This window comes from Lingula anatina, chromosome 1 (assembly GCF_051362555.1).
Source record: "Lingula anatina isolate TDL-2025a chromosome 1, LinAna3.0, whole genome shotgun sequence".
Classification (NCBI taxonomy): Eukaryota; Metazoa; Brachiopoda; class Lingulata; order Lingulida; family Lingulidae; genus Lingula; species Lingula anatina.
The window spans coordinates 12,116,490-12,140,546 of record NC_141767.1 but is presented as its reverse complement, the minus strand read 5'-3'; the positions used below and the strand labels follow the sequence as shown (position 1 = coordinate 12,140,546).

At 34.6% G+C, this 24,057-nt stretch overlaps 1 protein-coding gene across 1 annotated transcript; it reads right to left on the bottom strand.

Annotated features, from left to right (window-relative positions):
• Positions 1-1,952: 1,952 nt before the first annotated feature.
• Positions 1,953-24,025, bottom strand: LOC106171253 (GTPase KRas). Its single transcript, XM_013551524.2, has 8 exons — positions 23,723-24,025; positions 13,590-13,638; positions 9,534-9,562; positions 6,586-6,670; positions 5,929-6,031; positions 5,662-5,701; positions 5,063-5,223; positions 1,953-4,715 (listed from the first exon to the last, which is right to left on the bottom strand). Exons 1-8 carry the CDS (start codon positions 23,751-23,753, stop codon positions 4,647-4,649), a joined length of 567 nt encoding a protein of 188 aa, XP_013406978.1. The 5' UTR covers positions 23,754-24,025; the 3' UTR covers positions 1,953-4,646.
• Positions 24,026-24,057: the final 32 nt, after the last annotated feature.

The window sequence follows — 24,057 nt, the reverse complement described above, 5'->3', positions numbered from 1 at the left end:
AGTTAAAATCATAGTTTTACAGCCAGGACTGTACATTTGACTACAGCCATTGTTTCGTAGGCGAGATGTGCGTAAATTCTTAGGGATCGGGACAGAAATCGTGTGAGCATTTAGTGTAAACACTTGAGACAAATATTGATTAACCTTAGATCCCGCCCACTAATCTCTAACAGCCAATCTCATGGCGAAGAGCGTTATCGGCCATTCTTAAATTTCGTTGCGTATTCCATTTGTTTCGCCGAACGTGTGAAGTTTACCCAATTATTGGTTCATAGACTTAATTGCAGCAGGAAACTTTACTGATTCAGGTGCTGATTGGGTTCCAGTCGAGAAAAACTATACACGTAGGATACACTGACGTCTGATTAGAAACGTTCACCACTGTGTCATTAGCCAAAAATTTTTACATATGCAGACTTTTTTTGCATTAAAAAGGTCTTATTTTGTTAAATTTTTCGCGGATAACAGATCGTTTGTATACAAAAGTAAAATATTGAAAACCGAGCTAAATATGTAAGTTTATACCGCTACGATAATTGTTGGTTTATTTAAAAGCAAAAAATTGATATTGTACATAAAAGAATTGAACAAATTAAGCCATCCAAGGTAAGGTGCCGGCATTTTGACTGAGGACATATTCATCAGCATTTTAATACAAATATCAATATTGAAAATATCGCAAGTCTAGTTGTTGTGCAAGTACTCTGTGGTTAAGTGGCTTTTGCGTGTCCTGTGTGCTGTAGCCGTCATCCATCGCGCAGTGTTTGTAGTTCAACTCTTAATGCTTATTGTGCTGTTTGCTCATCCAATAGATTAGCTGGCGGTACCAGGTGACAGAGGGACTAGGAACCTCGCCGGCGGCTCCCAAGAAACACCAAAAGGGCTTGTCTCTAGGACAATAGGGCCAAGAACATGAACAATGTGAGATGAGTGCAGCATATCCATTGTGACGGAATCGAATTGTGTGTGTAGGGCTCTTAAAATGGACTGAAAAGTTGAACTTCATAAGCGGCAAGAACAAAGCCTATCCGATGTCTCTCACTTTCACTGGACAAGCTTTCCACACTCTCTACATTAAAACGCCAACGCCAATATGCCAAGGGTAACCTGAGGAAAGCTACACTACATAAAGCGAGCAATAAAGAGCATAGAGCAACAAATATTATTGTGTTTTAGAAGTTATCATTACATTTTAAATGTCACATTATCCATTGAGTCTAAAAAATCTAACACTGATGGGATTATGCTGGCATAGTTTGCATTTCATCTTTTAGAATGGCTTACGAGATCTAATTTCAAATCGTCCTAACAAAGCTAAAACGGCTATATTGTATATTGATCAACAGCTTGAGATAACATTTTTTAAGGAATTAAAGGCAATCTTTTGCCTACAATGGAGCGAGCTGTATGACTGGTTGATAGCACAATGACTTGAATATACTATATCTAAACGAAAATACGTTTGGACTTTTTCTGTTAAAAAAAATGGTCTAAAATAAGTCATTTGGACATAAAAAAGAGTGGATAGCGTTTTGTATTAATGACAGCTAGTTTCCGATCCAAAGTAAAGAGAACGAGATCAAAGATTTTAAATGGAGATCTCGCGCCAGTAAGTCGAAGACTTTACCTTTAATTGCATGCCTACTCTACAGTAGTTGTGGAGTATATAAACTTTTGTGACGATGTCATGAACAGAATGACATTCCTTGCCAGCATTCGGGGAGGGGGGGGGGGGGGGCGGGGCGGGGGGATCTTAGCCTACTGCCAGTTACTCTTGGATGCAACGAACGCAAGACCCAGTAAAACAACCCATTGCTTGATGGATCCTGGAATGAACTGAGCCCATATTACTAGAAAATCTATACAGCGTGAGACGAACATACAACAGATACCCTGCCTATAATAGAACCAAAATTCTGCTGTAAGGAATGCAATAATAATAACTCGTTAAATATCAATATTTTCATAGTTTATTGAAATTGCATAAGAAGTATGCTTCCTGGCCAGCTTTCCTTGGGCAGCACACAAAGACTGGCATTACTGACTACTATTATATGACGTTCATATTGTTTCAGACACCATTTAACTCACATGATAATCATTTGAAATTCTTGTTAAGTGAAAAACGGTACTCAATAATCCTTTAACCTCTTACGTCCAATATAATGAAAGCTCCGACAGAATGCAGTGTACTACTGGTACTAAAGCCTTGTATTTTCGGTCTATGGTTCCAAATCCAAATATAGATGGCGCTACAAAATATACAATTTAAAAAATTGCTGATTTAAAATGACCTCATGTTAAATATTAATTGCCCATAAGTTATTTTCATATGACAAAATAGTATAAATTAATAGTTTACTGTATAACCCCCATTTAAAAAAAAAAAAAAATAATAATAATAAATAAATAAATAAATTTAAAAAAAAGTATTTTTGAAATATTTCAAAATATTTACATGAAATTTTTTCAACAAAAGTCAATGTATATATTTCAACACCGCACTTTAAATTTAAAGATAACCAATTACAACAATATTGAAAGTGCCTTTTGTAAAGACATACTAAATTATCTTGGATGTGAAACCTTAAATGCCGCTTCAAACAAAAATTTTTACCAATGTCACTGTCCATCTAGTAGTCAAGCATCTAAAAAACTATTGTGTTTGATCTGACTATTTCTTAAAAAGTGTACAAGACATTGTTTTTCATTTATAAAATAAGGAGCAACAAATCAAAAACCAATACTACAGAAAAGCAATATGAGAAAAGAGGGAAAAGCTGCATTTTGCATTTTTCATGATCACAACAAAACACCAACACGCTATGTGCCTGGTAAAAGAGAACACTGGTATTATATCCCAGTTAAAAGTTGTTAATATGAGATAGCTTCAACTTCTTAATTTATATTAGTACTGAAAAACCGTTTGAAAAAGTTTATACTAATTCATTTAGTTATGACTGTAATTGAAATGAATTAACCATATTGGTTATTATTACAATGTTGATTGCAATATTATAAAACGTACTTGTTGTTGGACCTAAATGTACATAGTAAATCATACTGTGTTTGTCTATAAATGCCTAACCTTTACCTTAATGTGCTCTTCTGAATATAATATTTCCGAAAAAATTGAAAGACGTGTAAGATGCAAAGCACGATTAGTGCTGCTAATATCTATAAACAATTAGAACTGAATAACACCTACAAGATGTACAAAAAATTTGCACTTTTTCTCATATATACATATGACATAACAAACTGATATATTTTAAAATGCAACTATAATTACTAGAGTGAAACGGGAATGAAAGATGCCAGCAAAAAAATACATTTTAGAATTGAAGGGCATTGTGCACAGCATATTTTATCTTGATATACAAGTCTTGTTTGATTTTTAACCTCGAATAATTTCATTCCCTCAAATACAAACTCTTTAACAAGCAGAGCAGTCTATAGCCCAGAACTTAAAGTAAAAAGTGTGTTAGTTGTGAAGGTGAGACAGGACAAGCAAAGACGACACATCCTTATCAAGCAAACTGTGAAGTGCATTAGATGCAGCAACTATTCAAGCTCGACAATCTGTTGCATCAAACAACTGACAACAAATCTTGACATATTTTGCACAAAACCTGTTTGGAATTGTATGCATTAACTGTGAAGGCTTATCTGTTACCAGTTTGATGTATATCATACATGACAAAACTGCAGATCATGAAAGTGGTGCAAGGTGATAGGTCATGATATGAACAAATGAAAAACCCATGTCAAATTTTTTCCTTTGTATATCTGATTTATGATGTATTTAGACACAAAGTATGATAAGTTTATGATTGCATGGTAAGTTTGTATTTCATCAAAAAGTTGCCTTTTATTCCAGGTTGTATCCAGTTGCCATATGTTTAAATAATGATAGAACCACTTATGTTGCATAACTGACATTTAAAATGTAGGCATGAGTAAAACAAAAACTTAACCAAGACATAGCACCTGTCATAATTTGAAGGTGCAGATTTGACCAAGGGTTTTCATTGGCCACTTTTTATATATATATATATATATTTTTTTTTTGACAAAATGTGGTTGTATCTGATGCATGAATTGGAAAGATGGTGTTTTCTTGTTCCTTACTAAAAGAAACTTAACAAAAATTAAACATTATCATGCAGTGTAGCCAAAGGGTTCTCATTTGCCAGAAGGGAGACATGTTTGTCGATGTGCTGTTTTAGTGAAATGTCATTGCTACTGTGTCAGTTTTTGAGCAACTGTGGGTCTAATCCCAAGCTATCCACCTACACAATCTCATTTTACTTCAGCTATGCAGAATGCGAAAAGTACTACTTAGGGGCGGGTTCATGGCTGCTCTCAAGAGCAATTCTATACTTTAGTAAGAAATATCACTTTTTACAAAACATCCTGTGAAATGTTCTTTATCACAAGCAGCAATTCATTACTTCATCTGCACAGACAGGGCACTCATGTCAAACATGCAAATCTTTCGGAAGGAATTCCATTGCTCTGTGTCCTGCTTCTAGAATACATAAGCCTTTTCTTATTTGTATGTAAATATGGAATCGAAGTCCTTCAGTAGTTGAATGTTCAAATGTTTTCTATCTAGAAATGTCACTTATTAAGTCCTGAAGTTGCTACAATACACAACAACAGCCCTTGCCTTGGGTCTTGCTTCTTTTGCTTTTTGGTCCCTTCCTGTCTTTCTGTAAAAGAAAAAGAAAAAGGAGTTAGCTTTCCCCAAGCACAATGCTTACCCCCTCCCCCCCAACCCCCGTTTTTAAACAGGTTTAATTATACTCATCTTGGTTATAAAATCATCTACCCATTCAACACCCTTTGTTTTTCATAGCTCTTCAGGTGATAAGTTCGTCTTTGATTCAGTGTTAGTGTAATTAAGTTACCCGTTTATTTGGTTAATCATCTAATATAACTGTTGTCTCTGAAAAACCGTTGCAATCATTCATTCAAATGTTTTGCAAACAGGGCATTCCATAGTATCACCCCCCCCCCTCAAAAAAAAAAAAAAAAAAAAAAAAAAAAATCCACTTACATATTTCCTTATTTCTCTCACTAATGTGTAGAAGGCATCGTCCACTCCCTGTCGTGTTTTGGCTGATGTTTCAACGTAAGGTATTCCAAAGCTATCTGCCACACCCCCAGCCTGCTTGGTATCCACTGTCCTGGATGGCAGGTCCACTTTGTTTCCTACCACTGGAAATAGTGTAACGTGTGAATCAATTTGACCTTAAAATATTGGTTAACTGCCTGATAATCTATCTACAAGTTCAAATGGCTAAGCAAAACTAAATCTGATTATCCTTTAAACTTTCTGATATAAAATTAGTTCTAGTATATGCAGTCATTTTTTTGCACTAGGCTACTGGCAAAAGACCTAGAACAACTACCATTTTTTAGCACACAGATATGTGACACAAATATCTGAAATGCAGATTTTAGTAGTCTTTTTCATGCTTTTCATGATTTCATGCTTTGTATCTCGGGTAGTATTAGCACAACACTTAGCTAGTCATCCTAGTAGCTTCAGACCGGTTTCATAAATGTTAAATTTCTTATATGCAGCTTGTCAGAAAGTTGGATTCAAGATTTATTTGAGAAAATAAAAATTTACTGTTCTGAACAAATACTTACAGACCATAGGTACTTCGTCAGCATCTTTAACACGTTTAATCTAGGAAAGAAATATTATCTTAAATATCCGCTATGCATCAAGTTATCATAAAGGATTTTGATGCAGAAAATGTAAATCTTCCAAAACACAAAGTGTCCCATTTATATATACATTGAACAAATTAATTAGTTACTGCTGAAGTGGAATTTCATTTACAAAACCACACCTAGCTTTGAGATATATCTAGATCAGAATAACTGACTCAGTAAATGTGACAATATACTTACTTGTTCCCTGTACTGATTGATATCTTCAAAAGATTTTTCATTATTTACAGCAAAAACACAGAGAAATCCCTCTCCTGTCCTCATGTATTGGTCACGCATAGCACTAGAAAAACAAAACCACATACACCACAACTGAAGCTTTGGCTACAACCTTCTTTACTGTGTTTCGAACTACATATAAACATGTGTCAAAACATGATCGGTATGCTGACCTCAGTATCACATAAAATAGCATTTTTGCTTAAACATTTCTGCACAAGGGACTAAAAATCACTACAAAATATGTTAAAAATTCAAACACCTACTGTTAATTACAGATATCTGAAGGGGGTGACAACTCTTCATATGAGATTCAAAATTACATAATAAATACATTGAAAACAACACACGAAAATGTAATAAATTGCATTTTACCAACAGAACAGGGGTTAATAGTAATATTTGCATATTGTGTGACAGAGTTCCATTATTTATTGCTAACCATAATTGAAAGCCATTGGTAAGTGTGAGAAAATTGTTTACACCAAGAAATTTGTTTTATGGCACTTTTTCAGCCAAAATGAAGTGTTGTCATCCTTTTCTCATGGAAAACAATTCACATGTTCATCACGGCTTTATGTTATGGCTACAACCTTCTAATCCACAGTTAAGCTTTACCTGTATTCCTCTTGACCAGCTGTGTCTAAGATATCCAGCAAACAGGTCTCTCCATCTATCACCACTTGCTTTCTATATGAATCCTCTATAAAAGAAAGAAATCACATTACTGAGAAAAATAAGTCAACTAAATATTTTTGTGTTACCTTGTAAAACATGATTTCATCAGGTGTGACAGCATTGCTACTGTTATTGTGCTAGCTGTGACATATATAGTAGTCAGCACCAAGGATGACATGATGAAGACATGGTGAACAGGGCCTGCTCATATTGTGGTCGTTTTTCAGAATTAATTTCCTGTCTTATTCCAATAAAACATGTTTCATATGCTACATGGGGATGTTTTAACTAGACTGTATGGATCATTTATTCCGTAACTCATCAATAGTGAAAAATCATCGATATCAAAAATGATTGACCTTCTATCTTTTTGTGCAGCCTATCACATACAATTAGGGACTTTCATTAAAATTTGGTAGATAATATATCAAAGCAGTCCATCTGGGCCTTGTGGTTGTCACTGAGGTGCACTTCCAATCAAGTTATGAAAGCTTAACTTACCACATACCACCTCAGCAGACTGTGATTAAGAATTCCAATGACTAGAGGATTTTCACAGTTAGAAGCTATAATCATACAGTCTGCTGAGATAGTCCACAGAGTTAACTTAAGTAGAAATGTGGCCTCTTGACTCTAATGCATCTTTCATGTTTTCTATTGGTGCACAATTACATTCATAGTCTCATCAAAAAACTGTAATGTAAGAAAATGGCGCATGTATAAAGATGGCCGCACCATAGTAACAAAAGTTACTTCAGCTGTATTTGCTTTGTACTGGTCAAGAGACTAGATGTATTAAATGTAATGGTTGGGACTGGCAATAAATCAGCATCACTTGAAATCAAAGACTGTGTCTCTTATCTAAAAAAAACTGACAACAATACTTGCTCCCACTCTGGAATTTAAAACTAATGGCTGCAATGTGCATTTTCCTCCAGGTTAATGCTTCATACATTGAAACCTTGTCACAAAATCCACTGCGCCATCCCCTTCCATTTTTGTAACTCTGATTTAACCCCAAGGCTTAATTTCTAAACCAAAAATCATTTTAATACTGACATATTTCTGAGAAATGATAAGGATATATTGGAAACCTTACTAAAATCAACTAGAATCTAATCACTTATATACAGATGAAATCTTGTGGGAGAATGACAGATGGGTATGGAAATTGTTCAACTCAATCTCAATTACAGCTTGATGCAAGATATGCTATAAATATTCTGAATAATATGCTTGAAGTCTTTTAGTTTTTTTTTTTTTTTTTGAAAATCTATTGACTGGTTATTTTTACTGGAAGACAGATGTAGCAAGCAAGACCCTAGTGTGATCTTTTCTCCCTCTTCAAAAAACATTCTGAACTTTTTCAAAACCATAATTTAAAAGTACAAATTTAGGACAGACATTCCAAATAAATGATATACAGAAAGCAAAACATCTTATATGCAGGAAAACTGAATGCACAGAAATGTAGCCAATCTCATATGTCTGTATTTTCATACCTTCAGGTACAGAAGCTGACTGAATTCATCTGTTCTTTTTGTGGTTTTTCTATCTTACCAATGCGTTGTTACTTAAAGACTGGGTGATAGGGGAAGGGTGGGTTTATAATGTTCATCAGTTCTTTTGTGTTTTTTGTATTTTACCAATATGTTGTTACTTAAAGACTGGGTGATGCAGGCCTCATAAACGGATTAGGCATTTCCTAGCACGAGCCTTAGATTCCCGAGCGCAAACGCCGATATTAACGAGCCCCACCTCAGATTAACAAGCACAACATTAAGTTAACGAGCACTAACTTAGCGTTTCTAAGCACTAGCCGTTGATCCGCTTATCTACCCGTTAGGTATGTTTCATATGAGCCGAAGGTTGTCGAGAACGCACTGCTGCTGTATGAATATGCGGTATGGATAGTGGAATATACTAATGCAGTAGTTTGGTTTGTTTTGAGATTTTTTTATATATTCATCATTTATTTTACTCAAATTAAATCTCTGAAAGTTCCACCGTTATGTCGCTTGTATCTTCCGCCATCTTGAAAATAGTCCTGAGTTGATAAAAAGAACCCGTATGTAAGCACCTGGGGGCCCTGATGGAAGCTGGACAAATTGATAGTGCTTAGAAACGCTAAGTTTGTGCTCGGTAACTTTATGTTGTGCTTGTTAATCTGAGGTGGGGCTTGTTAATATTGGTGTTTGCGTTAAGGAATCTGAGTCTCGTGCTCGGAAACGGCAATTATTGTTTATGAGGTCTGGTGATGGGGAAGGGTGGGTTTATTATGACTTCAAAATTATTCATCCAAACTTAAATGTCACTTATTTAAAACATTCAAACTTTGTTCTAGTTGGAAGATATTTATCCATATTCCAGAACATTCACAAAAATGTAAAATGGTAAAAGAGAGTAATATAAGTTCTGGGTTGGGATTACTTTACAGTATTTTAATTACATGAGTAGGGTGATGTTGGCATCGAGTTTAAAAAAATCATCAAAGTGCCATCAATGCCATCCTTGCCTTCCTTACCTTTCATAGAATATTCCACACAGTAATATTTGCTGCCTATACATTTAATGTCTCATGGCATTTTAGCATAGAAAACTAAACTGATCATCAAATTCTGCATCCTCTTTATAGGAAAAGGATTTCAGTTAGGAAAGGGGTATCAATATGGATGAAGAAATTATCTAATTAGTCATCTAAATTGAGGTCCATAATCATAACTATCATCTATTATGAATCTCATCCATAACATTTTCCCAACAAGACTGTTTTAATTCATCATGGTCTTTAAGTACATTTACTAAAACAGTCCTATATTGATTACACTGCAAATGTTTATTTATGACAGGTGGTGGGTGCTAAATACGACCAAACACACAATACTTACCTATTGTAGGGTCATATTCCTCCACAAAGCTGAAATAGGAAAACAGAAAATGAGTTTGGCATTCAATTCATTACTGTCTTGTTCACACAGTCTATTGATAATGGATTAAAAATGTGATGATATCTAAAATAAGGACAGACAATTACCAACTAAAAACTAGAAATAATCTATATGCAACTAAATTGATCGCAACTTAAAACATCCCAGAAATGCAGGCCAAACCTTCTCCCGAATGATTTCAATGTTTATATGATTATTGTATTTGTAACATCAAACCAATCAATTCACCATAAATAACACCATAATTTCATTTAATTCAAAAGAAGATCTCAATAATTGCCCATCGCATCTCATCCTACTTTGTACCTCATTCAAACACAAAACAGTCTTATCTGTAGTTTACAGCATCAATTATGTAGTTAGCTGCAGCAGAATTATTACATTCCACCCAAATGATCAATGCATCTTCTTTGTATATACTCATCGAACAATTATCGTTGAAGTGCCTGTACATCATGCATTTGTCAAAGTCAATATGTAATTCAACACAAATGTCTTCTTCCAGCTTTTTAAAAGCAACTGCACTTTTTGTTTAGGAGAGTGGTACCTTTACGTTTTGTTTAAAATGTCTAAGAAAAGTAGCGCCAACTGAGGAGGTTAATAACTGAAATGATATAAACTCCAAACAAGGCAGCAAAGCTGTCAAATGTACAGACAAAAAGCAGGAAATAATTATGCACAAAATAGGCTACTGTCAATTCTGATGCAAAAGTACATTATGTTAAACTGCAAATTCAACATCAAATTTAAATTATGCTCAACAGGTAATACCAATGTAAGTAAAATGTGTAACAAGCATAAGGCTTCAGGCCCATGGCAGTTCAAGTTCACACTTTGAAAATGTATAACTTCCAGAAAAAGAAGCCAATTAGACTGCTTTTCCAACTCAGGCTGCATTTTAGTCCTGTATTTCTTTTCTGAACGTTTGGCAATCATCAGTAACATGGTTTTCCCATAATGGTCATCATGGCAGCAGCACCCAAAATTGTGTTTTCTTCTATTCTGATGCAATATTACATAGTGGTTAACAGCATAATGACCGTCAATTTTTAATAATAAAATATGCGTATCATGGATTTTCAGAAAATGTGACTAGCATGTGTCTTCAAGCCCATGGAACTTCAAAGTCACACCTTGAAAATGCCAATATGTGAAAAATTAAATTTTCACAAAAAAAAAAACTCTTTAACTAGCAGAAAGAATTACCAAACAGACTGCATTGCCTACTGAAGCTGTAATTTAGTCCCATGTTTCTTTCCTGTAAGTTTGAGAACAGTAAGTGACATGATTTTTCTTAAATGGTCATCATGGGAGCAGTGCCCAAAATATTTTTTTCCAAATTTTGATGCAATATTACATAACGTTTAACAGCATAATGACCATCAAATTTTAATAATAAAATATTAGTATTATGGATATTCAGAAAATGTGACTAGCAAAGGTCTTCAGGCCCATGGAACTTCAAAGTCACAACTTGAAAATGCCAAAATGTAAACAAGACAGCACTGTTCTGAAATGTTTTTTTTTTTTCCATTTTTAACACTTTTTTAACATAAAACAAAATTAACAGTTTACTGCCATTTTTATATGATCAACTAAGAAAATTGATGAGATGTGAAAAATATCAATAAAACAGTGTCAAATGTCCAATTTCCTCCATTCTGAGTTTCTGAACATAGTGAATGATTGAATCTTACAAACTGCAGTGATATGAGTTTATTTCCATTTTTGAAACTTAATTACACAATACACGATATCAAGTTTACCATCATTTTTACAAAATCAACTAACAATGTTGTAAAGATGCAGGAAATGTCAAACAAACACTTTTACTTATCTTATTAATTAAGTAATGAAACTGTTAACATGCCTAAATATTGAATCTGAGGAAATGCGAAACAAGACAGCACTATTCTGAAATGGGTTTATTTCCATTTTTAACACTTTTTTAACATAAAACAAAATTAACAGTTTACTGTCTTTTTTATATGATCAACTAAGAAAATTGATGAGATGTGAAAAATATCAATAGAACAGTGTCAAATGTCCAATTTCCTCCATTCTGAGTTTCTGAACATAGTGAATGATTGAATCTTACAAACTGCAATGATATGAGTTTATTTCCATTTTTGAAACTTTATTACACAATACACGATATCAAGTTTACCATCATTTTTACAAAATCAACTAACAATGTTGTAAAGATGCAGGAAATGTCAAACAAACACTTTTACTTATCTTATTAATTAAATAATGAGACTGTTAACATGCCTAAGAATTGAATCTGAGGAAATGTGAAAAAACAGCATAACTTATAAAATAATGGTCCGATTATGCTGATTTTCGAACTTGACCTGCGTTTTAGTAAGATTGATTACTCCTGTGAGTTTCATGACAACAGGCCTATGGGTTTTCCTTGAAATGTGTTAACAGTGTTGCATATATGCTGAAAAGTGAAAAAACAGCATAACTACTAAAATAGTGGCCGGATCATGCCGATTTTCGAACTTGATCTGCGTTTTAGTAAGATTGATTACTCCTTTGAGTTTCATGACAACAGGCCTATCGGTTTTCCTTGAAATGTGTTAACAGTGTTGCATATATGCTGAAAAGTGAAAAAAGAGCATAAATTCTACAATAATGGCCCGATCATGCTGATTTTCGAACTTGACCTGTGTTTTATGAATATTCATCAGCTCTGTAAATATAAAGCCAAAAAGTAAAACTGTCTTCCACTTATGGTGTTAACGCTGAAAGTGCACGGCGACGGCGACATGATCGGCGACGGCGACGACAGACGCAGGTGATGGCAATATGTACAGACACATCTGTGTCTGTACATAAAAATTTAATGCTCTGCCAGAGTATCATACTGATACTGTCACCTTGAATTATCAATTCGTCTTTCAGGGCCACAAAGCAACAGCAATCTGTCACTGACACGAAACATATGGATTTACTTCATTAAAAAAAAAAAAATTGATGTCAGATGAACACACTTGGAAACAGCATTTGATAAGGTGACAAGTACGCATTATGTTAGTGATGCCGAAAACATTTTATCCAGGCATGCCAGGCCATTTCAATCTTGGAGGCCTAGAGTGCCCAAATGTAATTAACCTGCACGTAGTTAGTTATCAAGGCTGTTGATGGGAATGTCATATTTTTTGCATGAAAATTATAAAATGTGACTATTACTGGCAATCAATCTAAAAAGTGCACAGAAAATATGCAGTTTGATACTATCACAATCTGGAAAGGCTTAATTTTGAAAATTTTGTGCACAGATGTATAAGAATGAATGAAAATGATTAATGATCTGTGACAAACCTTCTCTGTAGGTTAAGTTGCTTAATGCCATGAATATTTTCTCATCTTATTGGCAGATAAAATGAGACAATAGATAAAATAAATCAGTTAATTTTTTGGGCTTCCATAAATCACTTGGCATTGAAAGTAACATGGCCTGTTATTGGTGAAGACATCAATATTGCAAAAATGAAAATTATGTACTTTAGTACAATCTGAAACAAGGCGCAGGGTGAAATGAGCCATCAGGTTTTATTGCCAGAAATTACCTGGATATAAGTATTAAACTATTGATCATGCCTAGGGTGTTATAAAATAAAATAGTGTCTTTATATTGGAACTTAGATCAAGTACCCAGTCTGCAAGTAGATACCATTGCCCATTAAGAGAAATTACTTTCCTGTGGACTTGTAACTACAAGCATATTGACAGGGTTTCTAGACAAGGGTTGAAACAAAGTATTTCAATTTATTTTATTCACATTATATTACAGTGGTGTTCAGTTGCTGTTTTTTACTTTAATGTTCATAAATTTATCTCACACAGCACTTCTTTAGTTAAAAGACTTGGTCCACTGAAACAGAGCAAGACCACAGAAAATATATATGAATGCAAAACTTACTTTATGTAACTATATTTCACTCAAATGATAACTATACATGAAATGTCACATGGAATGATACTTACTGGTTCTGTATCAGCTGTATAGTTAGTGCACTCTTCCCTACACCTCCAGCTAAAATGAAAAAGAAATATTATTTTGGAAGCAGGGAACATTTAATTGAGCCAGAAACTTAACAACTTTGTTGTCAAACAACAAGGCTGCACTCTATTTCTTTTACCCAATCTTTCAGATTTGAAGTAATGATCAGTAATAAATAATGTTACATGATCCCAAATTCTGATGCTCAAGGACAGGTCAACAGGCAGAGGGTGTGGTCAATTGTTATTGCGAGTTGACCTCCTACTCAACTCACTATGCCTTTAGATGTCCATGTATATGACATGAGCCAGATAACTCATTGATAAGTTCCCAATGTGTATAAATTAATTTTCAATTATCTAAAAAGTTGTAATACATAAATATATTAATCACAACTATACAAGACACAATACGAAAGTTTAGAGCAGTCAAGTTTTGCCTTGGTTAATGTTTTAATCTGAGCCCTGCCCAGAATGATCAATCATATCTCTAGATATCAGGACATCCAGTCATTATTCATATTTTTCCTAGATTAGCCCATCTTTCTTTTGATCACATTTTTTGAATGCAAAAATCAGCAAACTCTATGTGTACATGTACAAAAATCTTAATATCGAGCACCTAGCATCTGCTGCAGATATTAACAGACACATATGATTATGTATCTCAACTCGTTCACTTTTGCTCTCATGAATCATATTCACCGAGCTGCCTAATGCTGAATTAATCTCGGAGTGCCTGGATAACATCTAGCACTAGATGGCACTACTGCACAAGCCAAGACTAAACATCTTTATATGCACAAATTGTTCTTTTAAAAAATACCAATGGTCTTCCCCATAAATTTGCTTCAGTCAATATTTTTCTCTTTTTTTTTACCAACACATATGGGCAATTGTATCACTGATATACCACAAAACGTTTCAGTCTTAAAGCTATGCATCACATGCATCAGGACTGTTTTTCAAAATAATCATGAGGAAATCATCATACTCCGCATATATAAACTATTATACTAGTATTCAGAACAAATTTTGAAAGAGAAGTGTACACAATAGCACAACTGCCAAAATGTGACATGTATAATAGAGCAAAATTTATAATAGGGGTGTATGATTTAAAAATACAAAGGGGTAGATATTAAAAACCAAAATTGGTGCCTCCAGAACACTAAAAAAATTTGCATACATATTCATAAGCAGTTGAAAATAAAATGCATTTCTTGCTAAAATGCCATCTGAACTTCTAAAACTTAACAGAAACTGCAATTAAACTATTTTTGTAATTTCTTTTAAAATCACGCCTTTAGGACAATGAAGAATGTGATTCCTTATGGCAAAATATGCAGGAATAATTATAAAGAGAAAGAACATCCTAAACCAACCGCCACGTAGTTATCCAAAGTTATTGATTAGCGATATCTATCGATATAAACCTATTTTGAAAAGTGTTAAATATTGTAGTTTTGGTAATGTTTATACCTTTAGGTTCTAGAGATTGTTAAATGTACTTGTACTATAAAAATAAATAAAAAATAATATCTATGCTAGTATGAATAACAGATCTGCCATGCTCAGACTTGTCAAAAGCACGCGGATCTCACTTCATAATGCAATACCGTATCCAATATCTGACACTTAAAGGTACACTTGAACAAAGCATCAATGGAGCATGAATTCCCAGTGACGCATGTAAACCACTTTTATTAGTTTCTTATGTGACTCAAATAAAGTCGACATGCCAAAGGGTACACCGAATTAATCACTCAATCAACCATAAGAGAGATTCAAACTGCACCTTCAAATTTTTGATCGTAAACTTGACATACATGTCCGACCTAGTTATCTGCCCTGCTCACAGAAAGCAAGCAAAAAAAAAAAATCCATTCAAATGTCATTTTTTCTAGTAATATGAAACGTCTTTTGGCATTCCTCTCAGTTATACTATTTCAAACTATATGGTGGTATTTGGCCAGCTTTTGTGGCAAAAAATTGACTTCAAATGCATGTTTAAACTTATTAAGCACACAAGCCGCCAATGTGTGCCAATAGGGACATCTTCCTCACAACAGCTATCACCAATTTCCCTAAAGATGCATACTCAAACCTCAAAGCAGAACTCATTCACTCTGAACTTAAGGGGAAAACCTGAATAACAACAGCACTTAGAAGGCAACTTAGGGCGAGTCCAGTAATGTTGCATCAATGCGACTTGCGGTTTTAAACTGATAAATTTCTGAAAAGTTGAATGTGACATTAACATTGGATCAACACATGTATTAAAACTACACAGCACTCCCAGACCTGGTCTCTCACATAACACTAGCAAGGAAGACTTTTATCAGAAATGATAAGCTTTAATTCATATTAAGAAAATAAAATTACAAAATATTTTATCATTTCTTTCATAATATAATGATTTATTTTGAAAAGCTTCAGTAGTAATTATAAATACAAAGCATACTATGAAGAAAACCCTTTTGATGGGCCTTTCTTTAAATGAAGTTTTGTATAAATTGTAAGTCTCGAAAACAACCAAGTCATCTGCATATCTAGTTACTGTTTGAAATGAGGCCTAAACATATTATGCTCAAGGATTAATTATGAACACCATTGAACTGAAACCTAGAGTCACCACTTGGGTGATTAAGTGTCCACAAGGAAAAAAGGAATAATCTGATCTTGCTTAGGCAATTTAGAGGACTATATGAAATCTCTGAGAATGCAAAAAGGCAACATTGCTTTCCAGTTTGCAGTAACAAGAAATGTGCACAGATCAAGGTCTGGTTCTAGAAACACAGATGGACTCAGGTGACAACAATATGTACAGCTTTACCGTGTCTGTACATAATAAGACTAGAGGATCAGAGAGGCGATACCGCCTCTGGATATTGTACCACCAGCTGGAGTAAGCGCATTCGTATGGACCCCCCCCCCCCAAAAAAAAAAAAAAAAATTGGACACCACCACCAGTCTTGTGCTTGACAAGCTCTATAAAATGCAATAAACAAGAGTTCTCAAAATATGAAAAAAAAAATCAAAAAAACATAACAGTTAAAATGGTCCAATCAAGGAGATGTCCAAATTAACCTGTATTTTCCTAACACTGATCACTCCTGTGATTTTCTAGACAATAGGCCTATTGGTTTTCCTTGAAATGCATTAAATCAGTAATGCATATACCGGATGCTGACAAAAGAGAAAACCTAGGAACAACACTAGGCAGATCTCTGCTAGTTTTGAAGATATGAAGGGCAAGAAAATATGCAGAGTTCAGTTTGAGGTAAAAAAGTAGGTCAAAGGTCAATTTCAAGGTCACAGTATATGACTTCCTATATAAGTTCAATAGTAGCTATGGGCATTTCTCTGCCAATGTTGGAGATATGAAGGCCAGGAAACAGCAAAGTTCAGTTCATGTTGAAAAGTAGGTCAAAGGTCAATTTCAAGGTCACAATAAGAATGCCAGTATATGACTTCCTATTCAAGTTCAACAGTAACTATGGGTGTATCTCTGCCAGTTTTGGAGATATAAGGGCTGGAAAATTTGCAAAGTTCAGTTCATGGTGAAAAGTATGTCAAAGGTCAATTAAAAGGTCACAGTTAGATTATCAGTATATAACTTCCTATTCAAGTTCAATAGTAACTATGGGTGTATCTCTGCCAGTTTTAGAGATATAAGGGCTAGAAAATTTGCAAAGTTCAGTTCATGGTGAAAAGTAGGTCAAAGGTCAATTTAAAGGTCACAGTTAGATTACTTGTATATAACTTCCTATTCAAGTTCAATAGTACCTATTGGCGTATCTCTGCCAGTTTTGGAATATTTAACATTTTTCCCAATGAATATTGTGATGTTGTAATTTTTGATATAGCGCAATGCCTAAACCATATCGAAAACAAAAAAATGGACACCACCTCCAGTATTGCACTTGACAAGTTCTACAAAGTGAGATGAACAAAAGGTCTCTGGCATTTACCATTCCAGAATAAAGGCAAGTTTTTAGTTTTGGTATCTAATGGCTGCTTCTCCCGTGAAAATGCACCGATTGACCCCAAACTCCCAAAGATGAAAGGAGTCCCCAATTGTAACCCCTCACTGTAACAGGAGAGCTTAGATCTGTGTAGTTTCCAAAAAATAGCACAAACAAATATTTTTTTGCAGAAAATTCCCATTTTTAGAAAATTTTGGCTTGTTTGACCTTGAAAAAAAGCTCAAAAGTCAAATCAAAGGGCATATTTGGAATCTCCACATATGACTTTCGGTCAGACTTCTGTAGTAATTTTTCCCATAATTCCTTTGGTTTGGGAGATATTTAGCCTTGAATTTTCAAAAATTTTGACAAGGGTGCGTTTCAACAAGTGTCACGCCCAGGCCAATGCACCGACAGAGACAAAAAAACCAGGGTGTTCAAGTTGAGATTATATGTGACCTAAATCCAAGAGATGGGGACACAGGTCCTGGCGGTCTAGGAGGAGAAGCGGTAACGGTGACTTGTTTCCGGCGCCCGACTGCGGAGCCGCAGGAGCCGGCGGAGCTGTACGAGACGGGTCGGGACTAAAACCATGAGTACCGCCGGCGTATACGCTGGTGGTACTAATAAGATCTATTTTCAAATGTGACCCTTACTAATTACACAAACAAACAAACAAACAAACAAACAAAGAAAGTATGGCAGTTCAATTTTCAAAAACTGAATTTAAGGCACCATTTTGACCCTGTTATGTCTCTTTCTTTGTTCTTTTTAAATTTTACACTGTATGAAAAAATTGCTATAAATTTATTTTAACAATACCATGATATTAATATGGTTTCTGGCAGTGAACACTTGGGATTGGATGTTATGGGATGTATCAGAAAATACAGCTTTTCGGCCTCTCAGGCATACCATAGGGCAGTGCTTTGAATTTTCCTTGAATTACAGTAAATATTTTTCCCCAAGTTTTTCCCCACCTAATATAAGCAAAGACAAACATACATATCCAGTCCCAAAAACCAACCTAGCCATACTTCACCAAAACCACATAGTCACTATCTTTACAAACACAAGGATGCTGTGAACCTTCAAAGTCATATCAGCTAGGCCATAAGCACAATAATAAGAGGCAACATGCAACTCGCCTACTTTTTTCTTTGCTAATTTGAGACCTATTCTTATGTACATTGCAATCCAGTTCTCTTTCTGATTGCCACTGCTTTATGTACCAGCTGCTAATGCTGCGCTCTAAGCTGTATGGGTCTTTATTTTGACTTTTATTTAGTTGACATGCACACATTCTATATCCTTGAATTTATTAAATAAGTTCAATCTGATGAAATCTTAATTGAAAATATTATGGCTGGCGGAGAAAAAACTTTATTTAAAAATTTTTAATGATCCCTTATCAAAAAACAGTTTAATAAAGATGTTATAAAATAAACTCCTAGTAAGCCATTAAATATGGGCATTGGTAAAAATGGTTGTCAAAAATATTAGAAAAGCAAGAACACCACTCATATTTGGTGTTTCTTGAAGGGAGTCTCAAAGATTATTCAACATTTTATACCAAGCCATGCATTCTTCCACTTCTTATACCTTTGATCTTTTTTTAAAACAACAAGTGAAAAACCCTTTTGATCATAGCCTTAAAAACTGAAACTGGTTGAAGGTGCACTTGAAATTTTCGTTCTGGATTACTGTTACAAATTATAATACAATGTTACTTTTCCCTTAAAACACACAAAAAATGGTAACAACATGAAAGTTTGTGGTCACCAATATCAAACAAAATATCTCTGAAATAAATATATATTTATCTTTACCACTGTTGTCATTTGAGACTGAGACAATTTGATATTAAAGGTATTTCCACATTTTTTAAACTCCAAGTAGTTTAAATAATTATTTTTTCATTTTTCTAACAAGCTTTTGAAGTTAATGATTAATCAGTGACATTGTTTTCAAGAAAAATTGCCATGCCTAGCTGCACACATATCCTACACATATCTCAACCAATTTTCATATCACTTGCAGTGATACCTATGAATGAATTAACAAACACTTTGAAATACTTCCAAAACTTTAATATACAATGTTATGCATACCTAAACAGTGGTTGTCTGATAAACCCCACTTATAACTATCAAATGCTAGCATTAGCCATCAATTACAACTCGATTTATAAATAAATGATGCTACTATTCTTATCAAGTTCAAGCAAAATCACAGTAAAATCTATTTTTGTTATTGTATAAAGGCCATTCAAGCATAAAATATAATATGACATGCCAGTTAATTCTTCAGAGGATTTGCCGAGTAGGGAAAGGTAGAACAGGGTTGTATTCATAAGTCGTGTATATTCAAAAGCAGGCTTTTTGTCAATGTGTGTTCACTTTGATCTCTTCCACTGGGTATATGTCAGTCATTGATGAATCAGAAGCCAAAGTGCTTGTTTGTTTGAATAAACCCTTGTTAAAAAGCACAATTTCTCAGTGTGTCTTAATATTATTTTTCTCTCAGGGTAAGATGTAAGAGACAGAGTGATACATGCGGTGAATGCCTGGCTACAAACTAATTAGAAATATGATAACAGCATTTTGTATGAAAAGGTTGGTTTGTTCTACAAGATTTTGCACAAATACCCACTGTTCAGGGACCCGACTCTAAGAAAATTATCAAATATTCCTAAATTAAACTAGATGACCAAGAGCAGGCATATTAGAGTTCGGAATGGGAACTCGGTGGCACTGCTTTACTATATATTATGTTGTTAAACACAATATCATAACAATCAATCATATGCTGAATTAAAAATAATCAACTGTATAACTAAAAATGGGTTTATATTTGGTGGTTGAATGCAAACAGCCATATTTACCTTAAATTATACCTGACAAACAGATACCCACACTTACCTGCAAAAGGTATGAAGTTGCTGTTTATTATCATTAAAGTAGGAAGATACATATTCAGGTACACCAAAGTAAACAGGAGTTACCGACTTAAAAGCACTGACAGTTTAATATTTGTCTACTGCTGTTTGAATGCAATAACAATTACGTTATAAAACAACAACAAACACTTGTTTCATGATTTATCTCTGCTGAAGGTGTACAAACTTTTTCTTTCTTTTTGATTTAGTGATGTTTTCTTTGTAATGACATAAATAGAAATATTATAGTGTTTGTCAAATAAGTAAGCTTTCTCAATAAACTGACCATAAATGGATCAGAAGGAAGACTGGTTCCCACCCCTAAATAACACGCAGGCCTGTCTTTCTGCAAGTCTCTTTTTTTTCCCAAAAATAAAAAGAGGTATACCTGAAAACATGACTCTCTTACTTTAAATGCCTTATCTAAACTACTGATTTCTAACTGTACCCTGTAAATATCACCTTCTTCCAACTTATCAAACTGGTTCATTTATGGTTGGTCTACCAGGACACAGGGTTATTTGACATGGTGGATGAAGATAATATTTACAATTTTTTTATCACATTAAACCAATGTAGACTTAATGTCACCCTGGACATGTGACTTCCAGTTTGATAAAACCGATAATCAGACAAGCCGATAACCTATTATAAGTACAAGAGGAAATAATACTGGCATCAACATGCACATGTGCAGTAAGCTACTGCCAGTGTCTGATTACAATGATTACACTGAACATAACATATCACTTGGAATGTGTTGTAAAAAACCATATAATAAAAAAATCCAATCATGTAATTATTACTTGAAATGTTTCATTAAATGGTGTATACTAGTAGCTATGTCATGTACAGGTTCTGTTTGATTACAACTGAAGCCCATTGTTATACAAATTGGTTTATGCTGTTAAGTTCAAATGTAACACCTTGATCCTACTGGCTAATGAAACAATTATATTTCCTATCAAAGATATAAAATTCCCCAAGTATCAAAAAAAAATATATTTTGAACAACATCTACAGTACATGAAATTAATAATAATGCAATCAATGATGCTGTTATTATTGGAGCTGAATTTCACTTATTAATACCTCCATCAAGGAAGTAATGTTTTGCTTACCATTTATGGCGTTAGTTAGTTTGTCTGTTAACAACATCACACATTCATGGATGGATTTTGATGAAATTTTCAGGATAGGTCACAAATGGACATGGGAAGAAATGATAAGATTGTGGGGGTGATACAAATTACCACTTACAGGGCAATCAGAACAAGTTGAACTGTGGACTAACAGACCCACGGACTAAATATGGCTGACTGATTTAAAAACAGTGCTGATTAATTCCATGATGGCCTCCCGCTTCTACACCCACCATCACTGCAGGGGCCTTGCAATTTAACCTCGGAGCTAAAATTTAATCTTTTAAATGCCATGTGTGGAGGCAGGGAGACCATCAGAGGATTAAGCGGCCCTGCTTTTAAGATCAGTCAGCCATATTTAGTCCGTGGATCAGTTAGTCCACGGATCATCTGTTCTGAATGCACTCTTTTACTTATTCATTTCAGTAAAATTTGACAGGGTTTGTTTGCACCTATCTCCACTATTTGTCCTGTCACACATGAGCCACTACCTCTGCCCATCCTGTAACACATGCGCTGCATCAAATCTACAAAAGCATATTGACTTAGACTGCATTCCCACAGATTTTAGATCGATCTATATCCCTGGGGAGTCTCACTAGATTGTTGTCAACTTAGATGGCTAAATGTCTATCCTGCCTACTAAAAGCTGTAAGGGGTAATTAACTTTTGTGCGCGCACGGCTGACAACAATTTAGCGTGAACCCCCAGGGAGTTAGGTCAATCCAGATGGATCAATCTAAACCTGTGGGAACCCAGTCTTATTTTAAAGGTATGGTCAAATGTTCTGATTGGCACAGGGTCGAGGTGGCCAAGCAGTGCAAGGTAGACTAGAGTCCCACTATCTGAACATTTTCTCTTTTTAAATTATAAAGGGGAAAATCTAATCCTAACTCTATATATATGATTTGTTTAATAATTAATCAATAATAATGCAAATTGAATTGCTTTGGAGGATGTCTACACTCTTTGAATAGAAAAGAAATGTGAGAAAGACTAAAATTCAATGATGTAATTCAAAGAGCAAGGTACATACCTTATGACTAAAATTTTATCCACACATCAGTAAATAGCTATCTTTCTAGCACTTAAAATGAAGTTGTTGTTTTTAGAAGTTATTGTTTATTCATATAATCTCTGGATCAATCCACATTTTCCCTTCAGTATCAGGGGTAGTAAACTTAGTGAGTAGGAGAAAATCAACCCTTTTCCATCCCTGTTGAGTATTCTTAATTCCTCCTGAAACACTTTACTGTAAGCTGGTGTGGCAGAAATGGTAGTCCTTGGATTGAAAATATGGGGTCCCATATGAAGAGTCATATGATTACAACAGTTTAGGGTGAGTTGGGATATTGGAGTTAGTATATGGGACGAATGCTGCCTGTACACAGAAATGGGGAATGGACTACGGTTCCACCAGCCTACCATCCTTGTTACCCCAGTAGCATTTGTCCCATGTTTATCAGCAAAGTTTTGTTTAGGATATGTGTGATCCAGTGAATACATCCCAATTTGCAAGTGCTGATAGCTGACCTTGTATTTTTCCTTGTTTTCAGTAGTTCAAAATGCTACAAATAATTTTTTTTCATTGTCTACCAAAACCCTCTTTTCCCTTCCATCTATTTCATATTTGTCTTACTTGCAAATTTATTCATCAGCCTTGAAATGAGCCAATGCTTTGTGGTTCTTCATTGGAAATAAAAAGATGGAAATTTATTGAGGGAAAGGATGCAATCAAAATAACATGAGTAGCCCTTGTGTTAATGTCTTTCAAATTGAGCGAGAGGCAGCTAGGGCAAGGCCCTGAAGGGCCAACTTAAAAGAACACAGGTACACATCTATTCTTTTGTTTTGAAATTTGCCAACTATCTGATAAAGTATTCCAAATGAGTAATGGACCTTGCTGATTTAACTTTTAAGAGTTACAACTGCAACACAATCTATTAATTTTTTGACTCATATAGGGTTGGTTTTGGAAGTAGTATGTTGCAAACCTTTGGTTGGGCAGTCATCATACTTAAAGACGAAATTTCCCACAAGTGAATTTAGAGAAGAAATAAACATACTTACCACCAACGACTACGAGTTTGTATTCCGTCATGGTGTTTGAATGAGAGTGATTTTATTTTAGGCGACAGTCACAAATTTTAAGAGATATCGAATCGTCCAGTTATAAAATTCAACTTCCAAACTTCTATCATCGAGTGATCCACCTTGCCCAGCCTGAGTACAGGATGAAGGCATCCGGGTTAGCTCAATAATAGTGTATTTTAGCCGCTGCAACTAAACTTTATCCTTTAAATGAAACGTGATTGCAATTGACGCCCATAACACGACTTGCTCTGTATCAGACGGCAGGGGGCTCGAAAGTAGCATGGAGTGGGGGTTGGAAATAAAATGTACAA

Coding starts and splice junctions, on each gene's coding strand:
- LOC106171253 (XM_013551524.2), bottom strand. CDS start 23,753: ATGACGGAATACAAACTCGTAGTCGTTGGTG. Junction 5,702..5,928: donor TCAATCAGTACAGGGAACAA/GTAAGTATATTG, acceptor TTTCTTTCCTAG/ATTAAACGTGTTAAAGATGC. Junction 4,716..5,062: donor TGAGAGAAATAAGGAAATAT/GTAAGTGGATTT, acceptor TTTCTTTTACAG/AAAGACAGGAAGGGACCAAA.